This window comes from Callospermophilus lateralis, chromosome 9, assembly GCF_048772815.1.
Source record: "Callospermophilus lateralis isolate mCalLat2 chromosome 9, mCalLat2.hap1, whole genome shotgun sequence".
Lineage (NCBI taxonomy): Eukaryota > Metazoa > Chordata > Mammalia > Rodentia > Sciuridae > Callospermophilus > Callospermophilus lateralis.
The window spans coordinates 5,135,900-5,155,765 of record NC_135313.1 but is presented as its reverse complement, the minus strand read 5'-3'; the positions used below and the strand labels follow the sequence as shown (position 1 = coordinate 5,155,765).

General features: G+C 59.6%; 1 protein-coding gene across 3 annotated transcripts in view; it reads left to right on the top strand.

Annotated features, from left to right (window-relative positions):
- Window positions 1-18,305, top strand: part of Sh3bp4 (SH3 domain binding protein 4) — a 66,137-nt gene extending 47,832 nt beyond the window's left edge. For 2 of the 3 annotated variants that reach the window (XM_076866123.2, XM_076866124.2), the window contains exons 2-5: window positions 4,424-4,666; window positions 8,254-10,613; window positions 15,885-16,073; window positions 16,392-18,305. In XM_076866123.2, the coding sequence (XP_076722238.2) occupies window positions 4,549-4,666; window positions 8,254-10,613; window positions 15,885-16,073; window positions 16,392-16,616 (2,892 nt within the window). In that variant the 5' untranslated portion in view covers window positions 4,424-4,548 and the 3' untranslated portion in view covers window positions 16,617-18,305. Of the gene's footprint in view, window positions 1-3,617; window positions 3,639-4,423; window positions 4,667-8,253; window positions 10,614-15,884; window positions 16,074-16,391 lie in introns of those variants that run through there. The other variant, XM_076866125.2, reaches the window with a different exon arrangement.
- Window positions 18,306-19,866: the final 1,561 nt, after the last annotated feature.

Genomic DNA, 19,866 nt, shown 5'->3' with positions numbered 1-19,866 from the left:
CGGAGGCTCCCTCTTTCACCCAGAGGGCAGGGCATGGGTCGAACACTCACCAGATGGGCAGTGGTACCCAAATCTGTCCCCAGCCTTGCTCTTCTCAGAAGGAGGCGGCATCCAGCATCCTGGGGTGGGGCCCCTCTGCAGCAGGGGGCTCTCCACTTGGGTCGATGCCTGAGTCGTAGACTTGGAGGTCTACCCATGGCTCTGCTGTCGTTCTGCGGGAGGTAGCTGGGGTGTTGACCTGTGGTGGTCGGTGGCCCTGTGGTCCTGTAGAGTGACTTCCTGGAAACAGGCGTTCCTTGGAGCACCTTGTTTGGGGAGTGAGGGGTTCTGTGGGCAGAGGCTGGTGCCTGGAGCCCAGGAAGCCCAGGCTGCGCTGCTAACCTGGAGGAAGCCTGAGGAACGGCAGGGTGCTCCCGTGTCGTGAGCAGACGTGGGCACCGGTGGTCTCAGGGCATGAATGGAACCGGCACCCAGGGCAGTGTTCCCGTGCTCCCCAGCATAGCGCTGCCCTCTGCGCACCCTCCTCACGGCTGTGGGACACGGGACCCGCCCCGGGCACACAGGCCCACGAGGCCTCCTTCACTGCCTGCCCACGTCCTGTGCCTCTTCTGGGTCGGCTTGGTGGACTGTGTCTCAGGCAGAGCCAGGGCAGAAGGGCCACCTGGGTTTCTCACTGGAGCCCGAGTGGTTCTGTCTTTGCACGCGGTGCCACTGCTCAGGGGCCTCGTTCTTGGGGTCTATCTTTTCTCTGAATGTGTTGACCTGGACACAAGGGAGAAAAACTCACCAGTGTTAAGTGGGACTGGGACTTTGATGGGACTGTGCCCCTTCCTGCTCCTCCACCCCTCAGAGGCCCACGGAGCGGCTGCCTGCTCTCCTCGGGGCCTTGAGACCCACGCTGGCCGCGCTGACCAAGAGTAGGCCGTGTGGCTGCAGGTTTCAGGACAAGTGATCACCAGGCCTATAGAGCCGGGCCATCCGGGGACGTGAACCCTGTTGGTGTTTTAGAAATGCAGCCTAGATTTCAAGAACAGGAGGGTTCCTGGGTTCAGCCTGCGGCGTGGTCAACCCGCATCAGCCATCGGGTGCCTGCAGATCACCCCAGGGTAGCCACCGAAGAGCCTCTGCACCGCTGATCTCTGTACTTAGACTCATTCCCTGTGTCTAAGCCCCAGCTGCACACAGGGCAGGAACCGAAGCACACAGTCCTGGGTCTCCTAGGCTTGGGTTCCTGGGGAAATGGGCCAGAGACAGCACCCTAGAGGTGGTAAGCAAGGAAAAAGGTGGGGTGAGGGTGCTCTGGGGCCCACACATTTCAGCAGGGCCCTGTGTGGTGAGCGATGGAGTTTGGAGAATGTCTGGGCAGGGCCTTCCCAGCTACAGGAAGAGCCTGTGCAGAGGCCCTGGAGTGGACGGGCTTGGGGGCTGGGGCCTGCAGGGACCGCACGGAGCCAGGCGGAGCGGGGCAGAGACTGCAGGAGCAGCCACACGGGGCCTGGAGAGCTCAGAAGTCCTGGTGGGGGTGGGGCCTGGTGGTGACCACTGATTGGGGGGAGCACAGAGCTGGGCGCAGGAAGGAGCAGATGACTGATCGAGGTCAAAGCCGGGGTGCAAGTGCTCAGAGCGGGCAGGGGGAGGTCATGCGGAATGTCAGGCAGCCAGGGTGTGTGTGACCAGGAGAGAGCTCTGGCTTCTGGGCTGGTTGCAGAAGTTGCCAGTGACAGGTGGCGGGCTGGGGGAGGAGCTTTGGGACCGGCCCCAGGATCTGGTTTGCGCCCTGGAAACTCAAGCCACCCTTTTGGCTGTGGTTCAGCCTGTTGGAGCCCAGCCGGGTCCGCCTGTGCCGCGAGGGGCCCAGACTGCCCAGGCGTCAGTTCACGGCTCCTGGGGTTGTTCTGGTCACACGCCTGCTCACTCCTGGCACGAGTTCCGGAGGGCAGGTGCTAAGTGCCTCTTCATGTTGCCTTCCTGATGTTAGAAAGTGCTGTATGCAGACATTTTCACACACACACGTCTCCATACAGGGCAGACAGGTTAGCAAGCCTTCTTGTGCTCCTACTGAAGCTGGGTGAGCACCGTGGCCCTGTCACTCTCCCAGAGCAACAGCACTCAGGGGTGTGGCACCTAGTGGTCTGGAGCCTCTGCTCACAGGGGCAGCATCCTGAGTCACGGGACTCGCAGAGCTGGGAGGAGGGGGAGAGGCCCTGGGTTTCCTGGAAGCCCATGGGGGTTGGGCTGGTCCAGGGCCCACGTGGCCCACCTTGGGACTGGCAGGGCAGGGCAGAGCGTGGGTGGGGTGTGTGGTGGAGGGAAGCCTCAGACGCACCGGAGGGCAGGCAGGAGCACGCAGGCCCCGCAGAGCCTGGCTCTGTAAAGATGTGGACAGCCTCTGGAGGGTTTTGTGCAGGGGAGTGGCATGACCTCAGAGGACAGCTTTGAGCAACCAGAGGCCGCAAGGGATGGATGGCAGGAAGGAGAGGTGAGCTCCGAGCTGGGGAGAAGGTCAGCAGGCGGGCACCGAGGAGCCTGAGGAGCAGGAGAGGCTAGAGGACTCCACCACCAGGGAGGCCGGGGGCTGCTCAGTGGGCTTCTCCACCTGCACCTGGCTCTGGTTTGGGGATGTGCCCAGCTTCACCTTTGACCCCCATCCTCCTCCTACTGGTCAGGGAAGGTCTCTGGAGGACACAGCCAGCCAGGCCTCTTCCACACTGGGGCTGGCTGCCTCTTTCTTTGCTGTTTAGGAGTTGAGTGTCCCTGCCCTTGCTTGGAGGTAGTGTCAGGACTCTGTCCCAGGGCAGTCTGCTACCAGCCCTGGAGAAAAAGCTGTCATTCTGGGGACACAGCACTGAGGACCGCAGGACACATGCCCACGGCTGGGAGGAGGGCTGTGTGTGAACGGGTGCGTTGAGGCCAGCGTCGGTGCTGTGAATGCAGCCTCAGCACCTGGCTCCTCTCCAGCCAAGGGCAGGAGAGGATGGCTTACAGGCCCCAGGCACCAGCCTCTGTGAGTGCCACCAATCTCTTGGAGGACTGCAGGCCTCTGCTGCCTCTGTCTCAGCACTGACTCGGGGCAACAGGTCCATCCCCTGCCAGTGGCTTCTCAGCTGCTTCTCCGCACCGCAGGGAAGAGCCAGGCCAGCCCACCCAGCTCCATCCTTCCCTGCTGGCCCCACCAGATGTCAGCTCGCCGTCGCACCTCCTGGGCAGCCTCTGGCCCCCACCAGGAGGCTGCCCCTGCTCCGGGACCTGTCCCTGTGCCAGCACCAAGTTGGAGTCCTCTTGTACAGAGAGCATGGAGCTCCAGCCCGGGAGCTCGGGGGCTGCATGCACTTCTCCGCACGGCCCTCACCCTCCTGGAGAGCTTTTGGTGCAGGTGTCCTTCTGGGGTCTTGCAATTACGGGGTCTCTCGCCCACTGGGGCTGGCGGTGGTGACAGAGGTGACGATCGCGGAGACGCTGCTCCCTCTCCCTGCACCTGGCTCACATGGATCACCCTGTTCGCTCTTCACACAGACCTGCTCTGTCAGTGCTGTTGTGCCCCAGGTCACAGATGGGGCGGAAGCTCAGCAGGTTTCGCGCTGAGCACACAGCGTGCCAGAGCCACAGGCTGCCGTGTAAGCCGCTCTTCTCCTGCAGAGGTGCGCTGCGGCCTGCGTGTCCCCGAGGCACACCCGCGTTGTTCGGGTGCTCCTGAGTGGCCAACTTGGCAGAGGGAACCTGGGGCCACGTGGGGTGAAAGTTGCCCTCTGTCAGCTGCCGGTGTCACAAGCCACCAGCCACCTTCTTTGTGTCCAGACCCTCTCCCGGTGCTTCCTTCCTGTGTCCCTGTCTCACGAGGGCAGACGCCTCCCACAGAGCCCCTTCCCCTGCCTGGTAGCAGCACAAGGGTCAGTAAACGCCCCTGTTTTCACGTGCACGTGCCAAGCTGCAGATCCCTGTGGCCACTGTGCTTCCCACATTCATTTGGGGCCCGAGGCTGGGGATGTGGCAGGGAGCACCCCTCCAGGCCCTGAGAGCAGCTGTGCTGCCCGCTCACTGCTGCCCAGGTGCCAGGTCACTCACACTGCTCCTCCCAGGGGACCAGCTGCCCTCCGGACAGATGAGGCCATTTGTGCTTTCCAGAGCCCTGGATCTGGCAGCGTGGCCTGCACGGTCCTGTGTCATCCTTTGACTGCTGAACGGGCTGACCAGGTGCTGGGGCACATCTCACAAGCGCCATTGTGCCCCGGGAGGAGTGGCCGCATGCCCAGCGGGCTGAGGAGATGGCACAAAGTGGGCATAGTGCAGGCCGCTGTGCTCCCGGGCCAGGAGGAGAGAAACGGCCTCTCATGGAATGGCCTGGGGCGTTCCCTCCTCCCCTGAAGGGACCCTCGAAGCCACGCTGCTCTTGCTCAGGGGAACTTTCTTCCTCCTGTCCTTTCAGGAAGAAGCACGCTGCCGAGTTGCCGCTGCGCAGCTGGGTTGCTTGAGACAGAAGCACCGTTGCTGCTCCAGGAAGCAGAGGAAGAGACATGTGCCCTTAGTGGACCCCTGGCCCAGGGTTTCCAGATGGCGGCCCAGCGGATCCGAGCAGCCAACTCCAGTGGCCTCCCTCGGTGCAAGTCGGAGGGGACCCTGGTCGACCTGAGTGAAGGGTTTTCAGAGACCAGCTTTAATGATGTCAAAGGTGAGCCCTGGTCAGCCCGGAGGGGAGGACTGGGGCTGCCGGGGCCTCAGACCCAAGGGCCCCTCTACCCAGCGGGCACCGGCTTCACGCTCAGCTGGACTGCAGCTCTGGATCCTGTTGCAAATTCCCCCTGCAGCGGCCCCGGGTCTGGGTGTTTGGTGTGGGGAGGCGGTTTTGATGGGACCCCTCCTTTGTCCACATGTCTCTTCTCTTGGGGACGGTATTGGTGACAGTAAGTAGCTTGGTGGTTCTGACATCTAGGGCAAGGAGGGTGTTAAGTAGGTGAAATATTGGGAACCACCAGAAGAGAAGGAGGTGCCCTGGGGCAGCGGAGAGACCTGTCCTCGCAGGGTCTGTCCTTTGTTCGAGTCTCGCCCTGGCCTCCGGCTCTCTGCCACAGCCGGTCCGTGAAAGCACCCACAGACGGGGTGACCAGGTGGACATGCCTGGGTGCTGGTTCAGCTTTACAGAACCAGCCGGCCAGCCACATTGAATCGCGTGTCCCCGTGCCTAGAAGGTGGCCACAGGGTTCAGTCGCTGGGCTCGCTGGCGGGTGGCCCCATAGGGCTGGGTTGAGGAGGACCCCGATCTTGAGACCCTTTGGAGACTCCCGGCTTCCTCGGCAGCCACCCTGCCCTCACTAGGCCACATCCGGTATCGCGTGCTCCCTGGTGCCCTGGCAGCTGCAGCAGTGGTCTGTTGTCACGGGCTTTGGCCTTCTGAGCCGTTGACGCAGTGGATCACCCAGGTCCTCCCTGGAGCACGGCTGGGCAGGAGGGACTTTCCCACAGTCCTCCAGATGCATGTGTGCCCCCACTCTGCAGTCCGCAGCAGCCTGGCTGCTTGCCCGTTGATTGGCAGCTGCCCTCCACCGCATCCCTAGCATCTCCCTCATCCTGTCCCCGGTTCACACTTGCTGCCCCAAGCATCACTTTGAATAAGACCAGCACCTGGAACTGCCAGGGCAGTCGGCAGCAGGGTTCGTGTGGGTCACCATAAACAACCAAGCCAGTCACTTCTCAGCCTGATAGCGGGCATTGTTTTCTTCCTTTATAGCCAAGCAGGCAGGTTTAAAGCTGGAGAACGGGAGGCTAACTTGGGTGCTATAGGCCTTAAAGTAAGCAGTGAACAGAGCCCAGTGTTTTAAAATAATGATAATAATCCTGAGCGTGAGCAGGGCCGGTTCAGTGGCGGAGAAGGCAGCCAAGAATCGGGTCAGATGGGACCTCAGGACCCCTACCCACGTGAGACCCTCTGGAGTCTGATGGCCAGGGCCGGCCGACAGCCGCCCATGCACCATCCAGGTGCAGACTTCCAGGGGAGTGCACACTGCAGCCAGGCTTCCTGCCGGGAAGTCTTCTCCCCTCATCAGTGCTTTGCTGTGACCACCTGGGCAGAGGAGAGAAAATGTATCATTCAGTGCACCAAACTTGTAACGCTCAGGGAAGTTTTGGTATTAAAATCAAGGTAACTGTGAGTATGGGCACGCTCCCCAGACTTTATTAAATGGGATTCGACAGGGATTTCTGGCACTGGATGGGATGTGTCCCCGGGTGCCCCTTGGCAGTGACTGATGGAGGCCACACACAGAGAGTCCCACCACAGCCCACCTCGGTGGGGTCCCCACGGGAGGAGGGCCCTTCCCCTCGGCTGCATCTGATCCTTGGGCGAAGTCTGTTGTGCTCCTCTTCCGAGGAGAGTGCTTGGAATTTTAAGTAAAGCCATCTCATTCTTCAGTCTGGCAAAACGAACACGATAATTCGCATTGATACGCGTTGGGCTATGCACAACGCATGCCTAATTGCTTTGGCTTTTTTTTTTTTTTAATACTGGAGATATTACTGTAGGGGAATTAATTACTCCAGAGGAACAATAATGAGGCTATAACTTTGGAGGGACCGTAACAGGATTTTAAAGGCTGGCGAGCTTTATGCAAGTCTCATTTGATTTTCATTTTTATTTCCAGTGGATGTGTCGAGGAAATGGTAGGGTCTGTGTGGCCGGAGACCATGACCAGCCACAGGAACAGGAGAGAGGCTGGTGGTCACAGAAGTCCACTGATCTCAGCCTGAACTCCCTGTTCCCTCAAAGCCATTCTTGGGGCTGAGAAAATGAGACCTCAAAAGGAAGCACAGACTGCCTGGCCTCTGCCCTCCCCTCTCGTCCTTCCTCTCCCAAGGAGCGGGGAGAAGCTACAATCCCTCTCCCCTCGGGTGGGTCAGAGGAGCCAGAGCCCCCAGCCAGCCGGGAAGGTACCACCCTGACCTTGCTGGGTGGAAGAATTTAGGGTGCTCCCTCCAGAAGGGGAAAGGAGTATAGCCAAGGGGCCAGGAAGGGTCTGCGGACAGCCGCTGGCTCTCTGGGCTCCCCGGCGCTCACCCTAGCGCGCCTGCCTCTGCGTGGCGGTGTCTGCTCACCCACTGTAACTGCGGGTCTTTGGGCCTTAACCTGAAGACTCCCGGGTCCCGTAGAACTGCGCTACCCCAGAGTTAGTGGTGCTTCTCTCTTGTTGGTCTGCTTCAGTAGACTCGGGCAGCAGGCCTCCCGAGGAAAGTGGGCTTCCTGCCCCCTCCCCGCTGTCTTCCTCTCGTTTCCCCCCGCCCCCCTTGGTGCAGATCTGCTCTGTTGTGATCCCGCAGCAGAAGGGCCCAGCCAGGGGCAATTCTGACTTGGCCTCGGGCCAACACCTTGATCCAGGAGCAAGGGTCTGGCCCTGCTAGGGCCGGGGACACCCCCAAACAAACAGAATGTCCAATTGTCGGGGAGGGCCTTTCGCCTCCCTTCCCTGCCAGGCCTCTGTGACAGGTACAGAGCATAGGTGTTCTGGCGGACACGGAGCCTTCCTGGGGAGAAGGCCCACGTGAAAGCTCTGACCCAGAGGTGTCTGTGAGGGCTCCACAGAGTGTGGAGGGGCGCAGTGGGACAAGGTGTAGGCTCAGGATGGACGGGCGGCAGCGGCCAGGCCTGTGGGAGCCGGTCCCTGGGCCTGGAGATGAGGATGCTCTTGGGGACAGGAGTGGGAAGGCCCCACAGGATGTTCCCAGGCCCTGCTGCAATGGAGGCTCCTCAGATCCTCAGCTTCACAAACTCCAGATGCTAGGGTGGGGGAGCCGTGGGCTGAACCCCAGTGGTTACATAACGCTGTGGTTGGCAGCAATGAAAGAGGCGGGGACTGCGCCCCATGACTGTAGCTGGGGGAAGCTGTAAAGCCGCAGGCCCACCCTCGACAGCCCACAGCTCCCCACGCCCCGCCCCGTGCCTTCCCCTGTCCACACACCCATTGGGCCTCTGTCACACAGTGCTGTCCTCTGTCTCGGTCCCACAGATAACACGTACAGCCGATGGCGTTCCACAGGACCCAGCACTGTCCCAGGCCACTGTACATTCTCCCGCCCCATTGGCTTTCCCTAAAAGCCATTTGCTGTTTCCCCTAAACTCACCTGCACCCCGCCCCTGCTATATAGAACGGGGTGCAGAAAGTTCTGTGTGCTCCAGGCCGTGGTCTCCCCTGTAGGCCTTCCCCCTTCGCACATCAGCCTTTTTCTATGTGTTTTCTCCTGCCTCACGTCTCTGTTGTGTCTGTGCAGTGCCTTCTCCCAGTGCCTTGCTGGCCGATACCCCCACCCCTTTTGGAAATGCAAAGGAAGTGATCGCCATCAAGGACTACTGCCCCACCAACTTCACCACCTTGAAGTTCTCCAAGGGCGACCACCTCTACGTCCTGGACACGTCGGGTGGGGAGTGGTGGTACGCACATAACACCACCGAGATGGGCTACATTCCCTCCTCCTACGTGCAGCCCTTGAACTACCGGAACTCCACCTTGAGCGACAGCGGCATGATAGACAATCTTCCAGACAGCCCAGACGAGGTGGCCACGGAGCTGGATCTGCTCGGGGGGTGGACAGATGATCAGAAGGGATCCAGCAAAGCGCACAGTAATAACCCTTTTTGGAGCGGGGTCCAAACAAACCCTTTCCTGAACGGGAACGTGCCGGTGATGCCCGGCTTGGACGAGCTGACTCCCAGAAGCACCGTGGACCTGCTGCTGTTTGATACCGGAACATCCTCGTTCACTGAATCTAGTTCTGCGACCACCAACAGCACCGGCAACATCTTCGACGAGCTCCCGGCCACCAATGGACTCCACACCGAGCAGCCGGTCAAACGGGACAACCCCTTCTTTAGAAGCAAGCGATCCTATAGCCTTTCAGAGCTTTCCGTTCTGCAAGCCAAGTCAGATGCGCCCACCACATCGAGTTTTTTCACAGGTTTGAAATCCCCTGCTCCCGAGCAATTTCAGAGCCGGGAGGACTTTAGGACTGCGTGGCTAAACCACCGGAAGCTGGCCCGGTCTTGCCACGACTTGGATCTGCTCGGCCAGAGCCCAGGCTGGGGCCAGACACAAGCTGTGGAGACGAACATTGTATACAAGCTGGATAGTTCTGGGGGCGCCGTGCAGCTCCCAGACACCAACATCAGCATCCACGTGCCCGAGGGCCACGTCGCCCCTGGGGAGACGCAGCAGATCTCCATGAGAGCCCTACTGGACCCCCCGCTGGAGCTCAACAGCGACAAGTCCAGCAGCATCAGCCCCGTGCTGGAGGTCAAGCTCAGCAACCTGGAGGTGAACACCTTCCTCATCTTGGAGATGAAGGTTTCTGCTGAGGTGAAAAATGACATTTTTAGCAAAAGCACAGTAGGTCTCCAGTGTCTGAGGAGCGACTTGAAAGAAGGGCCATATCTGCCCATCCCACTCACCTACAGCCATGGGGACACCGTCCAGGTGCAGCTGGACAACCTGGAGCCCTGCATGTACCTGGCCATTGTGGCCCACGGCCCAAACATTCTCTACCCTTCCACTGTGTGGGATTTCATCAATAAGAAGGTCACCGTGGGTCTCTACGGTCCCAAACACATCCACCCCTCCTTCAAGACGGTAGTGACCATTTTCGGGCACGACTGCGCCCCCAAGATGCTCCTGGTGAGCGAGGTCACACGGCAGGCCCCCAGCCCTGCCCCTGTGGCTCTGCATCTGTGGGGAAAACACCAGTTCCTCCTGTCCAGGCCCCAGGACCTCAAAGTCTGCATGTTTTCCAATATGACCAACTACGAGGTCAAGGCCAGTGAGCAGGCCAGAGTGGTGAGAGGGTTCCAAGTGAAGCTGGGCAAGGTGAGCCGTCTCGTCTTCCCCATCACCTGCCAGAGCCCCGGCGAGCTCTCGGACTTCACGCTGCGGGTGCAGGTGAAGGATGACCAGGAGGCCATCCTGACCCAGTTCTGCATCCAGACGCCACAGCCTCCACCCAAGAGTGCCATCAAGCCGTCTGGGCAGAGGCGGTTTCTCAAGAAGAACGAGGTGGGGAAGATCATCCTGTCCCCGTTTGCCGCCACCACCAAGTACCCGATGTTTCAGGACCGGCCCGTGTCCAGCCTCAAGTTCGGCAAGCTGCTCAAGACGGTGGTGAGGCAGAGCAAGAACCACTACCTGCTGGAGTACAAGAAGGGGGACACGGTGGCTCTGCTGAGCGAGGAGCGCATCCGGCTGAAGGGGCAGCTGTGGACCAAGGAGTGGTACATAGGCTACTACCAGGGCAAGGTGGGCCTGGTGCACGCCAAGAACGTGCTGGTGGTCGGGAGGGCCAGGCCCAGCCTGCTCTCGGGCCCCGAGCTGAGCACCTCGGTGCTGCTGGAGCAGATCCTCCGGCCCTGCAAGTTCCTCACCTACATCTACGCCTCAGTGCGGACCCTACTCATGGAGAACATCAGCAGCTGGCGCTCCTTCGCGGACGCCCTGGGCTACGGGAGCCTGCCGCTCACCTTCTTCTGCCGGGCGGAGCTGGACAGCGAGCCCGAGCGTGTGGCCTGTGTCCTGGAGAAGCTGAAGGAGGACTGTAACAACCCCGAGAACAAAGACCGGAAGTCCTTCCAGAAGGAGCTCGTGATGGTGAGTGTGTGGTGGGAGTGGGCCCCTCTCCACCCCTGGCCACTCTGGGGCGGCGTCCCTGGGGCAGAGCTGTGGCTGGGCTGGGGGATGCTTGCAGGGTCCAGAGCTGCCCAGGAGGAGACCCCACTGCCTTCGTGGCCCCTTGGTGGTCTTGGAATGGAGCCAGTGGGTGGGGGCAGCAGTGGCCAGGACCCCTCTCCGCTGCCCGGTTTGTCCGGGTGAGTTCTCACCCTGTCTCCTCCAGCTCCCTCTCCACTGCTCTCCCTCCTCCCTTTCCTGGGTGCCTTGGATTTGGGGTGGGGACAGCCTTTGCTTGGCCGGCACAAATGGCAGACCACAGGGAGAGTCCTGAGTTTTAAGTTTCAGGGATCACCTCTGATTGATCACCTGAAACCTCACCCCTCCATCAGTCCCAAGTTCTAAGGAACGAACAGGGGACAGGTCACACTGTGGATGTGCGCTGACCACAGGCCACCTGGAGGCGCTTCCAGAGCTGTTTGCAAGTCCTCCAGTGGCCCGGGCTTCCCAATTCCGCTCCCTACAGGACCCCACCCCTGACTGGTAGTCACCCTTGGCTCCCTGGTTGTCCCTGGGATGGACAGTGTCCCCTGAGCTCTCTATGTGACAGAAGTGGATTCAGCTGCGTCCTGCAGGTGGGGACCCGTCCCTCTGTGGGAAGCAGTCGTGACCTTGCGGGTCCTCTCCCAGGTTCTGCTGATCCAGCAGCCATCCCGCCCCCTGTCCTAGTAGGAGCCGCTCCCCGTGCCAGCCTCACTGCCTTCGCCCCACACCTGCCCTCTGCAGTGCATCTCCACACCCGGCAGGTGCACCTGAACTGACCTACCTGAGCACCCAAGGGTCACGCCCCCCACACCCAGCTGCCCCCTCGGAGCCACGGACCTCTGTTTGCAGAGAGCATGTGTGGCAGCCTGGTAGGCAGCGGCACAGGAGGAGACCCTGGACAGTGGCCCTCAGTACTGCAGGGTGCATGGGGCCAACTGCGGAGGTTGCCAGGAGGGAGACGGGCAGTTCAAAGGGCAGCCTGGGCAGCCAGGAGGTCCCGGGCAGCAGTGGCAGTGGCTTCAGTGGAAGGAAGCCGAGGCTGGTTAGTGAGTGGAGGCAGCAGGGAACCTCTGTGGGACCTGGGTGGCTCACCCCCAGGGCCAACGCAGTGGCTCTCTCCAGCTGCCACCCCTCTGCCCTGCAGCACACCCCCGAGCAGATCCCGGAGCATCAGGCACAGCGTGAAGTCCGAGAGCTCGCTGGGGCTCTGGCAGGTGATGGGGAAGGAGGCGGCTCACCTTGCCCAGCTTCACTGGAACCCTCTCACCACTCGGGCCTGCTTGCTGGCCTTGACCTCGTAGTTGGTCATGTTGGGAAACATGCAGACTTTGAGGTCTGGGTCTCCGTGGCTGCACCTGGCTCCACTGTGCTCCCCGGGAGAGCCCTTAGGCCGCGTTCCTGTTGATTGTGGAATTAGGTGCCTTCATGGAACATAAACGATATTGATTGTTCTTTGCTGAAGCTGAGAATGTGAGTGGGCAGAGGTGAGAGACGAGAAGGCACACAGTTCCTCCCACTGAGGACAGTGACGGGGTGGCTTTTGTGCTCAGTTCCAGTGACTTAAATGACCAAACTCGTTATATTCCATTGGTGACTTTGGAGAGGATTTCTGTCTCCTTGAGTTAGTCGGGAGGGTTGGGGGTTTTGTGTGCCTCTGAGCCCCCTCCACCCTCCTCTGCCCAAGGACAGGAGACCATCTTGACCTTGTCTTACTTTTGCTGAGGCAAGGTGAGTCTCTGCCAGTCAAGTGAAACTGACCTTGCAGTGCCCTCCCACCATTGCCTGGCACAGCCACCACCCTGGAGCCGGAAATTCTTAATGTTGGCCACAGTCCCAAAGCCACGGCTGGCTTCTCCGGGCACTGGCAGCGGGCGGCACTGCCCAGGCTTCTAATCACTGGTGAGTCGGGCTCCTCCAGCCGTAGTCCCACTCCCAGGAGCTCCAGCCAGACCCCCACCCACTTCCCGTCTTCAAGATGCCTTCTGTGTGGTCTCTGGGATCCCTGGCTTAGTAAGGGGTGTCTAAGTGACCTAGGAAGGCAGAGGTTGCCACACAGGGAAGAAGAAGGTGCCACCAGCCAGGGTTGTCTACCAACTCTTCCTGCCCCCAAGCCTGTCCTCCCCCACCACCACCACGTCCAAGCCATCTCACAGGGAAGCAGCTCCTGGACCAGGGTGGACCCATGTCCAGCTCCATGCAATTGTCCTCGTGTGCCCGCCCACGGTAGGGTCTGTTGGCTCCATGGAGTGAGGACCTGGCTTGGGAAACGCTCAGGATTCAGTGACTGAGACAGCAAGTGACTGAAGACGTTGTGGGGGTGGGGGGCAGTGGCTCTGTGGCAGGTCCAGGCTGCACTGCGAACCTCAGCTTCTCATCCCTCACACTGCCGTCCGTCGCCCACCGTTTGGGGGTTGGGGGAACTCCTGTGACCCAGGGTCTCTGCCCACTCCTCACGGTGCTTGTGCCTCAGAGGATGCCCCCCCATCCTGGCCACCCAGCTGCCCAGCAGGGGCCATGACTGTCCAGAATGGCAGAGGATGAGACCCAACCCTGATGACAACCCAGGCCTTGTTGATGGAGGGGGGATGATGCTGGGGGAGTGGCACCAGGGTGGACAGCCCTGGAGCCCCTGGGGTGGAGAAGGCCTGGGAGGGGCCGCTGGGGCCTCTGCTGACGAGGGTCTCCGGCTGGGTGGGCACTGACGTGGGCACCGTGGGTTTGAAGAACTGTGAAGTCAGAGTGTCATTGAGGTGGGCTGGGGCCACCCAGGGGTGGTGAGGGGTCTTGGCCACAGCTTCAGGCAGAGCCAGGAGTGGGTGCTGGGCTCGGGGCCCACTGGACGTCACTGCCTGCTGCTGGGCTTTCCTGTGAGAAAATCTTGGCATGAACTTCTGTGGGAGCCCAGGACAGATGAAGGCCCTGGCCGAGGAGATGAGAGGCCAGTGGGGCCTGGGGATGGGGTGGCCATGGGAAGGCGTCAGCTTGCAGTCACAGCCTGGGCAGGGGCCAGGCAGGCTAAGAGCTGTGGAGCGGGGCTGAGGCCCTGCGGCTTGGCAGGGTGGGGGCTGTGGTCCTGGAATCAGGGGCTGGGGGCCAGGGTGGAGCCCCCTGGGTGGTGAGTGTTCTCCCTGGCACCTGAGGGCCCTGGGAGGGGTCCGTGTCGAAGGGGAGGCAGGGGACGTGACGAGATCTGTTCCTGGTCCCCCGCAGCTTTTGAGTCCAGGACCGTCCCTGCCCCTTGACCCTGGCAGGCTGGTGCAGGCGCCTGCGGCGGCTTTTCTCCCTCTCACTTCCCTCCTGGCGGTCGGGGTGAGGGCCCTGCTGCCCTGGCCTTTCTTGGCCCCCAACCAGCCACGACGGGAAAGCTCTGTCTCGGTGCCGGGCCGTAGCCGGTGGCTGCCTCATCCAGCTGTGGGAGATAAACGGGGTGACACGGGCGTCCTGGAGACAACGCTCCTGTGAGAGAGAAGGGGAAGGCGTCACTGCAGGACGCACATCCAGGAGGGTGTCGTCTGCAGAGCGGAGCAGGGACTGAGGTGTCCCCCAGACACTGGAAAGCTAGAGGGGAGGGGCTGTAGAGGGCCGGGGGATGCCTGTGAGTCGGGAAACCCACCTTATCCTGCAGAGGAGGCAGTACCCAGTGACTGTGCCTTTGCCAGGCACATGAGGGTCCCCTCCAGCAAACCCAAAGGGCACCTCACTGTGCTTCCTAAAGCCTCTTAACCAGGCCAGTGCGAAGGCCCTGGGGCTGCCTGTTCCTGGGAGTGTCTTCCCACTGGGCCCTTTGTCTGCCTGCCACCTAGAGCAGCCTCAGGCCTTGTCTGCAGAGAAGTCACAACAGACTGTGGCCCACAAAGCCCCGTGGATTTGTGATCTGACCCTCTGGAGGTGAAGTTTGCTTACCCCGACTTAAATCATAGTTCCCACAAACTAACACAGTTCCCGTGAAGTCGGCATTGTGTGGTTTCACTGGGTACTTTCTGGCTCACCTGTGTGTGAAAAAAGAAGAGGAAGTCTCGGGGCTGGGGTCCCAGAGCGGAGCTTCCTGCTGTGAACCGTGTCCGTTGCTCAGACGTGGCACGTGCCCTTAAGGTAATGCAGAAAGGCCCCCGATCCTGTGGGCAGCCTCGTAACCATCTGAGCTAACGCTGGGCTGGTGGCATAAGTGGAGGCAAGGGCCTGGTCACCCTCCTTTCCAGAGATGACCAGAGAGTAGACTGGCTTGGCTGGCCTGGGCCAAGAGTAGCTCGACTCCTAAGCAGGTGACTTGTCTTGCTACCTAGAACGTGAGGCACCTGTGGAGCAGGCAGCTGAGCACCCGCGTTTGGTGTGGTGCGAGCAGAGCTGAATGGGAACACCTGGTGGCTACGTGTCGGCCTTGTGGTCGGTCACCTGGCGCCCCAGCAGCCCTGCGCACACCCACCCCCACTCACACAAGCACGTACACTTAGATGATCTCTTTCTCTTTCGAAGCCTAGTAAACATTTTATTTTCTTAAAACAATTTAGTTCTAATATATCAAAGTTCAAATGGATATCGACCACTTTCTGAAATCGTCGGTAGTTGAAATGAACCATAACCTGTGCAGACCAGGGTTTTATTGGCTCAATTCCTGATGTCACCTGGGGCCCCAGAGCTGGAAGGGCCAGTGGCCCGAGCCCCAGGAGGCCTGGACCTGCCTCCACTCTGCGCCCCCAGCTGTGGGGCCTGGACAGGACACAGGAGGGGGCAGGCGTGTCTGTTTCTTGTCTGTTAAATAAGACCCTGGTGACTGGGCCACACCCTGAGGGGAAGCCCGGGACCAGCAGCTGGAGGCCAATGTGACTCTCACCTTCCAGGCTCTGGAAGCCCATTCACTGTCCCCTGTGTGAGCTGCCCAATGGGGCAGAGTTGGCACCTACTTCAAAGGGTGGCCTCTTATCCTAAGGACTCAGTCATGGTGGCCCCCAGTCCACACAGACCTCATCTTAGCTGCAAAGCCCGTTTCCCAGTAAGGCCCCACTCTGAGGTTCTGGGACTTGAACCTTGGAGGGAAATGGTGTCCAGCCCTGACCACCCTGCACACGGTCCCGTCCCTGCTGGGAAATCCCTGGGGCCAGGGGATTCCATGACCTCAGAGCTGCGGGTGACAGCACCCCTCCACATGGGCATTCCCCGTGAAGCCAGGCCCGGCTCTGTCCCCCTCACGCTGTGCCTCTCGCTCCCCAGGCCTTACTGAAGATGGACTGCCAGGGCCTGGTGGTCAGGCTCATCCAGGACTTTGTGCTCCTGACCACAGCCGTGGAGGTGGCGCAGCGTTGGCGGGAGCTGGCTGAGAAGCTGGCCAAGGTCTCCAAGCAACAGATGGACGCTTACGAGTCTCCCCACCGCGACAGGAATGGGGTGGTGGACAGTGAGGTGAGCGAGGCCTAGCTCCCGGTGACTGGGCTCCCAGGACCCTGGGTGCAGTAGTGGCAGGTGTGGCGATGGAACCAGGTGAGCCACGTCCGAGCCTGGCCCCCAGAGCAGAAGCAGTCAGGGTGTCCTGGGGTCGTCTGGGGAGGCCTCCCGCAGAAATGGGCCGGGTGGATGCTGTCCACCTCTGTGCGTTTCTCCGTGGACTCCTCTCACCCCTGCGGGGTGTCTAGGGACTGAGGCAGCTGCGCTGCCCCCCCACGCCCACCCTAACCTTTCTCTCCTTTCCCTGCTTTTGCTCTTTGGGACTCCATCTCCCAGGCCATGTGGAAACCCGCATATGACTTCTTGCTTACCTGGAGCCACCAGATCGGGGACAGCTACCGGGATGTCATCCAGGAACTGCACATAGGCCTGGACAAGATGAAAAACCCCATCACCAAGCGCTGGAAACACCTCACGGGGACGCTGATCCTGGTGAACTCGCTGGACATCCTGCGAGCAGCCGCCTTCAGCCCCGCTGACCACGATGACCTGGTCATCTGAACAGGCGCCCTGAGCACAAGGCTGCGAGCGCAGAGCCCCGTGCTGCCACCAGGGGCTGCGGGGAGTGGGAAGACTGCTCCCACGGAGGGGGTCGCCACCCAGCCCCATGCTGGGGACAGGGACACATGAGGCTCTGCCCTTCTCTGCGTGCAGGGACAGCCAGGGGGCTTTCTGCTGCAGGTTGTTGCCAATCAGATAGCTTTCTATTTGTGTAAGTGTGAATTAAATTTAAATCACTTTTTTTAAAAAGACCAGGGAAGGAACCTGAGAAAGTTGGGATCTAATTTTTTAATGGACTATAAAGATTAAAAAAAATCTTAGTAGGGGCAGATGCTGTTGAGGTCTTTATGTTGTCGAACCACTTTTTAAATTATGTTACAGATGTATATAGGTATTTAAAGGCCGTGGGTGCTTCTGCTTCCCAGCCCACGTCTCCACCCCAACAGGGAGGGAAAGCTCTGTGGGCCCCTTCTCACTTACTGCCCCCACACACGCAGGCCAGTCGGGCAGCGGGAGGGTCTTCAGTGAGTGGACAGCCCACCCGTGCTCCCCACCTGCGGCCACTCCACCGACCTTTCTGTGGCCCTCTGCCTTTGCCTCTTGCTGTAGTCAGTGACCACCCACAGAGCATGGCAGTCTCTGTGGGCTTCGGTGGGTGGGCAGTTACCCCACAGTCTGCCCTTGAGATGTGTCCACTAATAGCTTAGAGAGCAGCTGGAAGGTGACATTCCTGTGGCCCCTGCCTGTGTGCCATGAGTCATTCAAAAGGACAGTGCCATTGGACGTGAGGAGGTCCTGCAGCTCTTGACCATCATGTGGTGTCTCCCTTGGGGACACGGGTGCTCTGCAGCCCCAGGGTAGACAGAAAGACTCACTTAGACTTGCTTATCTGGAGCCACCAGATCCGGGACAGCTACCAGGAGGCTCCATGCTCTTCCTGCACGCACAGCAGAGACCCAGGTCACCTCCCAGGTGGTGCTGTGCACCGGGTGCAGAGGTGACAGCTGCCAAACTCCACAGTGCATTTTGTCTAAGTGGAACACTTCTCCCTTCCCAGTGCACCCGCATCTCCTCTGAAATGCATCATGTCGATAAAAACAGTTTGGGCACAAGGTCAAGACCCTCCGGGTGGGTTGAACATTTTCCCACATAGTCACGAGCTTGGCTGTCGAGGAGCTTGGGTTGTGCTGGGTCGAATCCTGCCGCCACCCGGTAGCTGCAGCCCCTAGGAAGGAGCAAGAGGCAGGACTCATGCTGGTGGGTCACAGAGTGATGGCCCCAGTAAGGGTGTCCACCTTGGGGACGCCGAGCCTCGCACTTTCCTGACACATGTTACTTAGTTAATGGATGTGTCATCCCCTGTTCAGCTGGAACACTGTCGTGCACCACTGATTGCGGCACTCAAGACCAACCGACAGAAATACAAACACTCCATACTTCATGCTGCAAGAATAAAGCCACACAAGTCCCCAATCATCGCACAGATGACCTTACGTCCTGCCTCCGTGCTCCTCACCCTCATCTGCCCAGAGATCACCTCTCACCTTTTCCCCAAAGAAGACAAACCAGTTGCACCTTAAACCATGGATATTTTTCCTCAGGGGCTTTAAATAGTTTCCTATGCAACGTGTCTTGTAGCACAAATCAAATTCTACAAAAGTTGCAGTAAATTTTATTTGGATATTTTAACCTGTTAAGTGTGTGTGTGTTCTGTCCCCATCCAGTGGAACTTTAAGTAAAACAAAAGCACAGTCTACTGTGCGCACCTGTGCAGACTGACGGCCCCTCCCCTGAGCCCCCACGGCAGTGACGGCTGGAGGGGGAGCCCTGTTTTCCCACTGTTAATTGTACTGCTCCCGAAACAGGTCACTGCCACACTGAGAGGGAATCTGTGTCACCAGGAGACAAGTTGGAGTCGTGCCTTGTTCTTGGCCCATGTCCCTGGAGGTGGCAGCCCCCAGCTCCTTATGTGAACCGCAGGGCTGGCTGGCTGTCCCTGTGTGTGCCAGGCATCGCCTGGGGGTGCTCAGTCCTGGGGGTGTTCACTGCAGCAGGCTCAGAGCCCCCAGCCCAGAAGTACTGCGCTGCTGGGGGAAGAACAGGCACAGGGCCTCTCCTGGAGGCCAGGGGAGGGCGGGTGCTGAATGGAAAGCCTGCTGAGAATGACTTCAACCCAGGGTCCAAGCTGGGGTGGGCACCAGCTGGACCAAGACAGACCTGGGGAGAGCAGGTCCGGGTACGGCACAAGAAGCAGCGTTGACACAGGATGCCTGGGGCAGTGAGCAGGGCCAGAGCGCCCCCACGGCAGGGCTCAGCACAGGAGCAGAAGCCCGGAGCTCGGCGCTCTCCTTCTGTACGTAGCTTGATTCCAGTTGCTGAAGTTTGGATCTGCAGCATCCCAAAGGCCCACATGGTAAGGACTGGGTCCCCAGAGTGGCAGAATTGGGAGGAGGAGGAGCCTTCAAGCGGTGGGGCCCAGTGAGAGGAGGTGAGGCTGTTGGGGCATACCCTTGAGGGGATTGTGGGATACACTGGTTTCCTCCCCTATTGGACATCCCTGGGCCACGAGGTGGATGGGCCTCCTTCACCACGCACCCCCTGCCATGTTGTGCTGTGCTGCCCAAAAGCAGCAGAGCCCATCAATTAAGGACTAAAACCACCAAAAACTGGGGCAATAAATAAATAAATAAATAAACTTTTCTCTTTATAAATTATCATTTCTGGATTTTTGTTATAGTAGCAGGAGGCTATCGCCAGATGTACCAGCTCCTACATGTCCTCACACACATTTTACGGTTAAGGACACATTTCCGCGTGGTCTCATAACTTGCATGGAGCTGATAAGAAAGGGAGCTTAGGAGAAACCAGAAATGCATTCTTTCTTGGTTCTGGAGGCCAGAAGTCCAAAACCAGACTGTCACAAGGCCATCTGTCTTTGTCCAGATTTCCTCCTAAGGACACTGACCCAGTATGACCTCGTCTTCACTTGACTGCATCTGCAGAGACCTGGGTCCTGAGGATGGAACAGCTGCAGGTCTCAGGGTTCAGGCTTCCAACACATCTGGGTCACAATTTAGTTCACCACCCTCTCTCTCTCTTGGCCCAAGGAACTCCGTCAGACTCTGCAGTCTGTTGATGCTGATAATCATAAATACAAGTGATGGAATTTGTAGGGGTTCTTTAGGATCAAATATTCAGGGGAAAGACTTGGTTGAAAAGATTTGTTCTCTGGTTTGTGGAGGGAAGATTG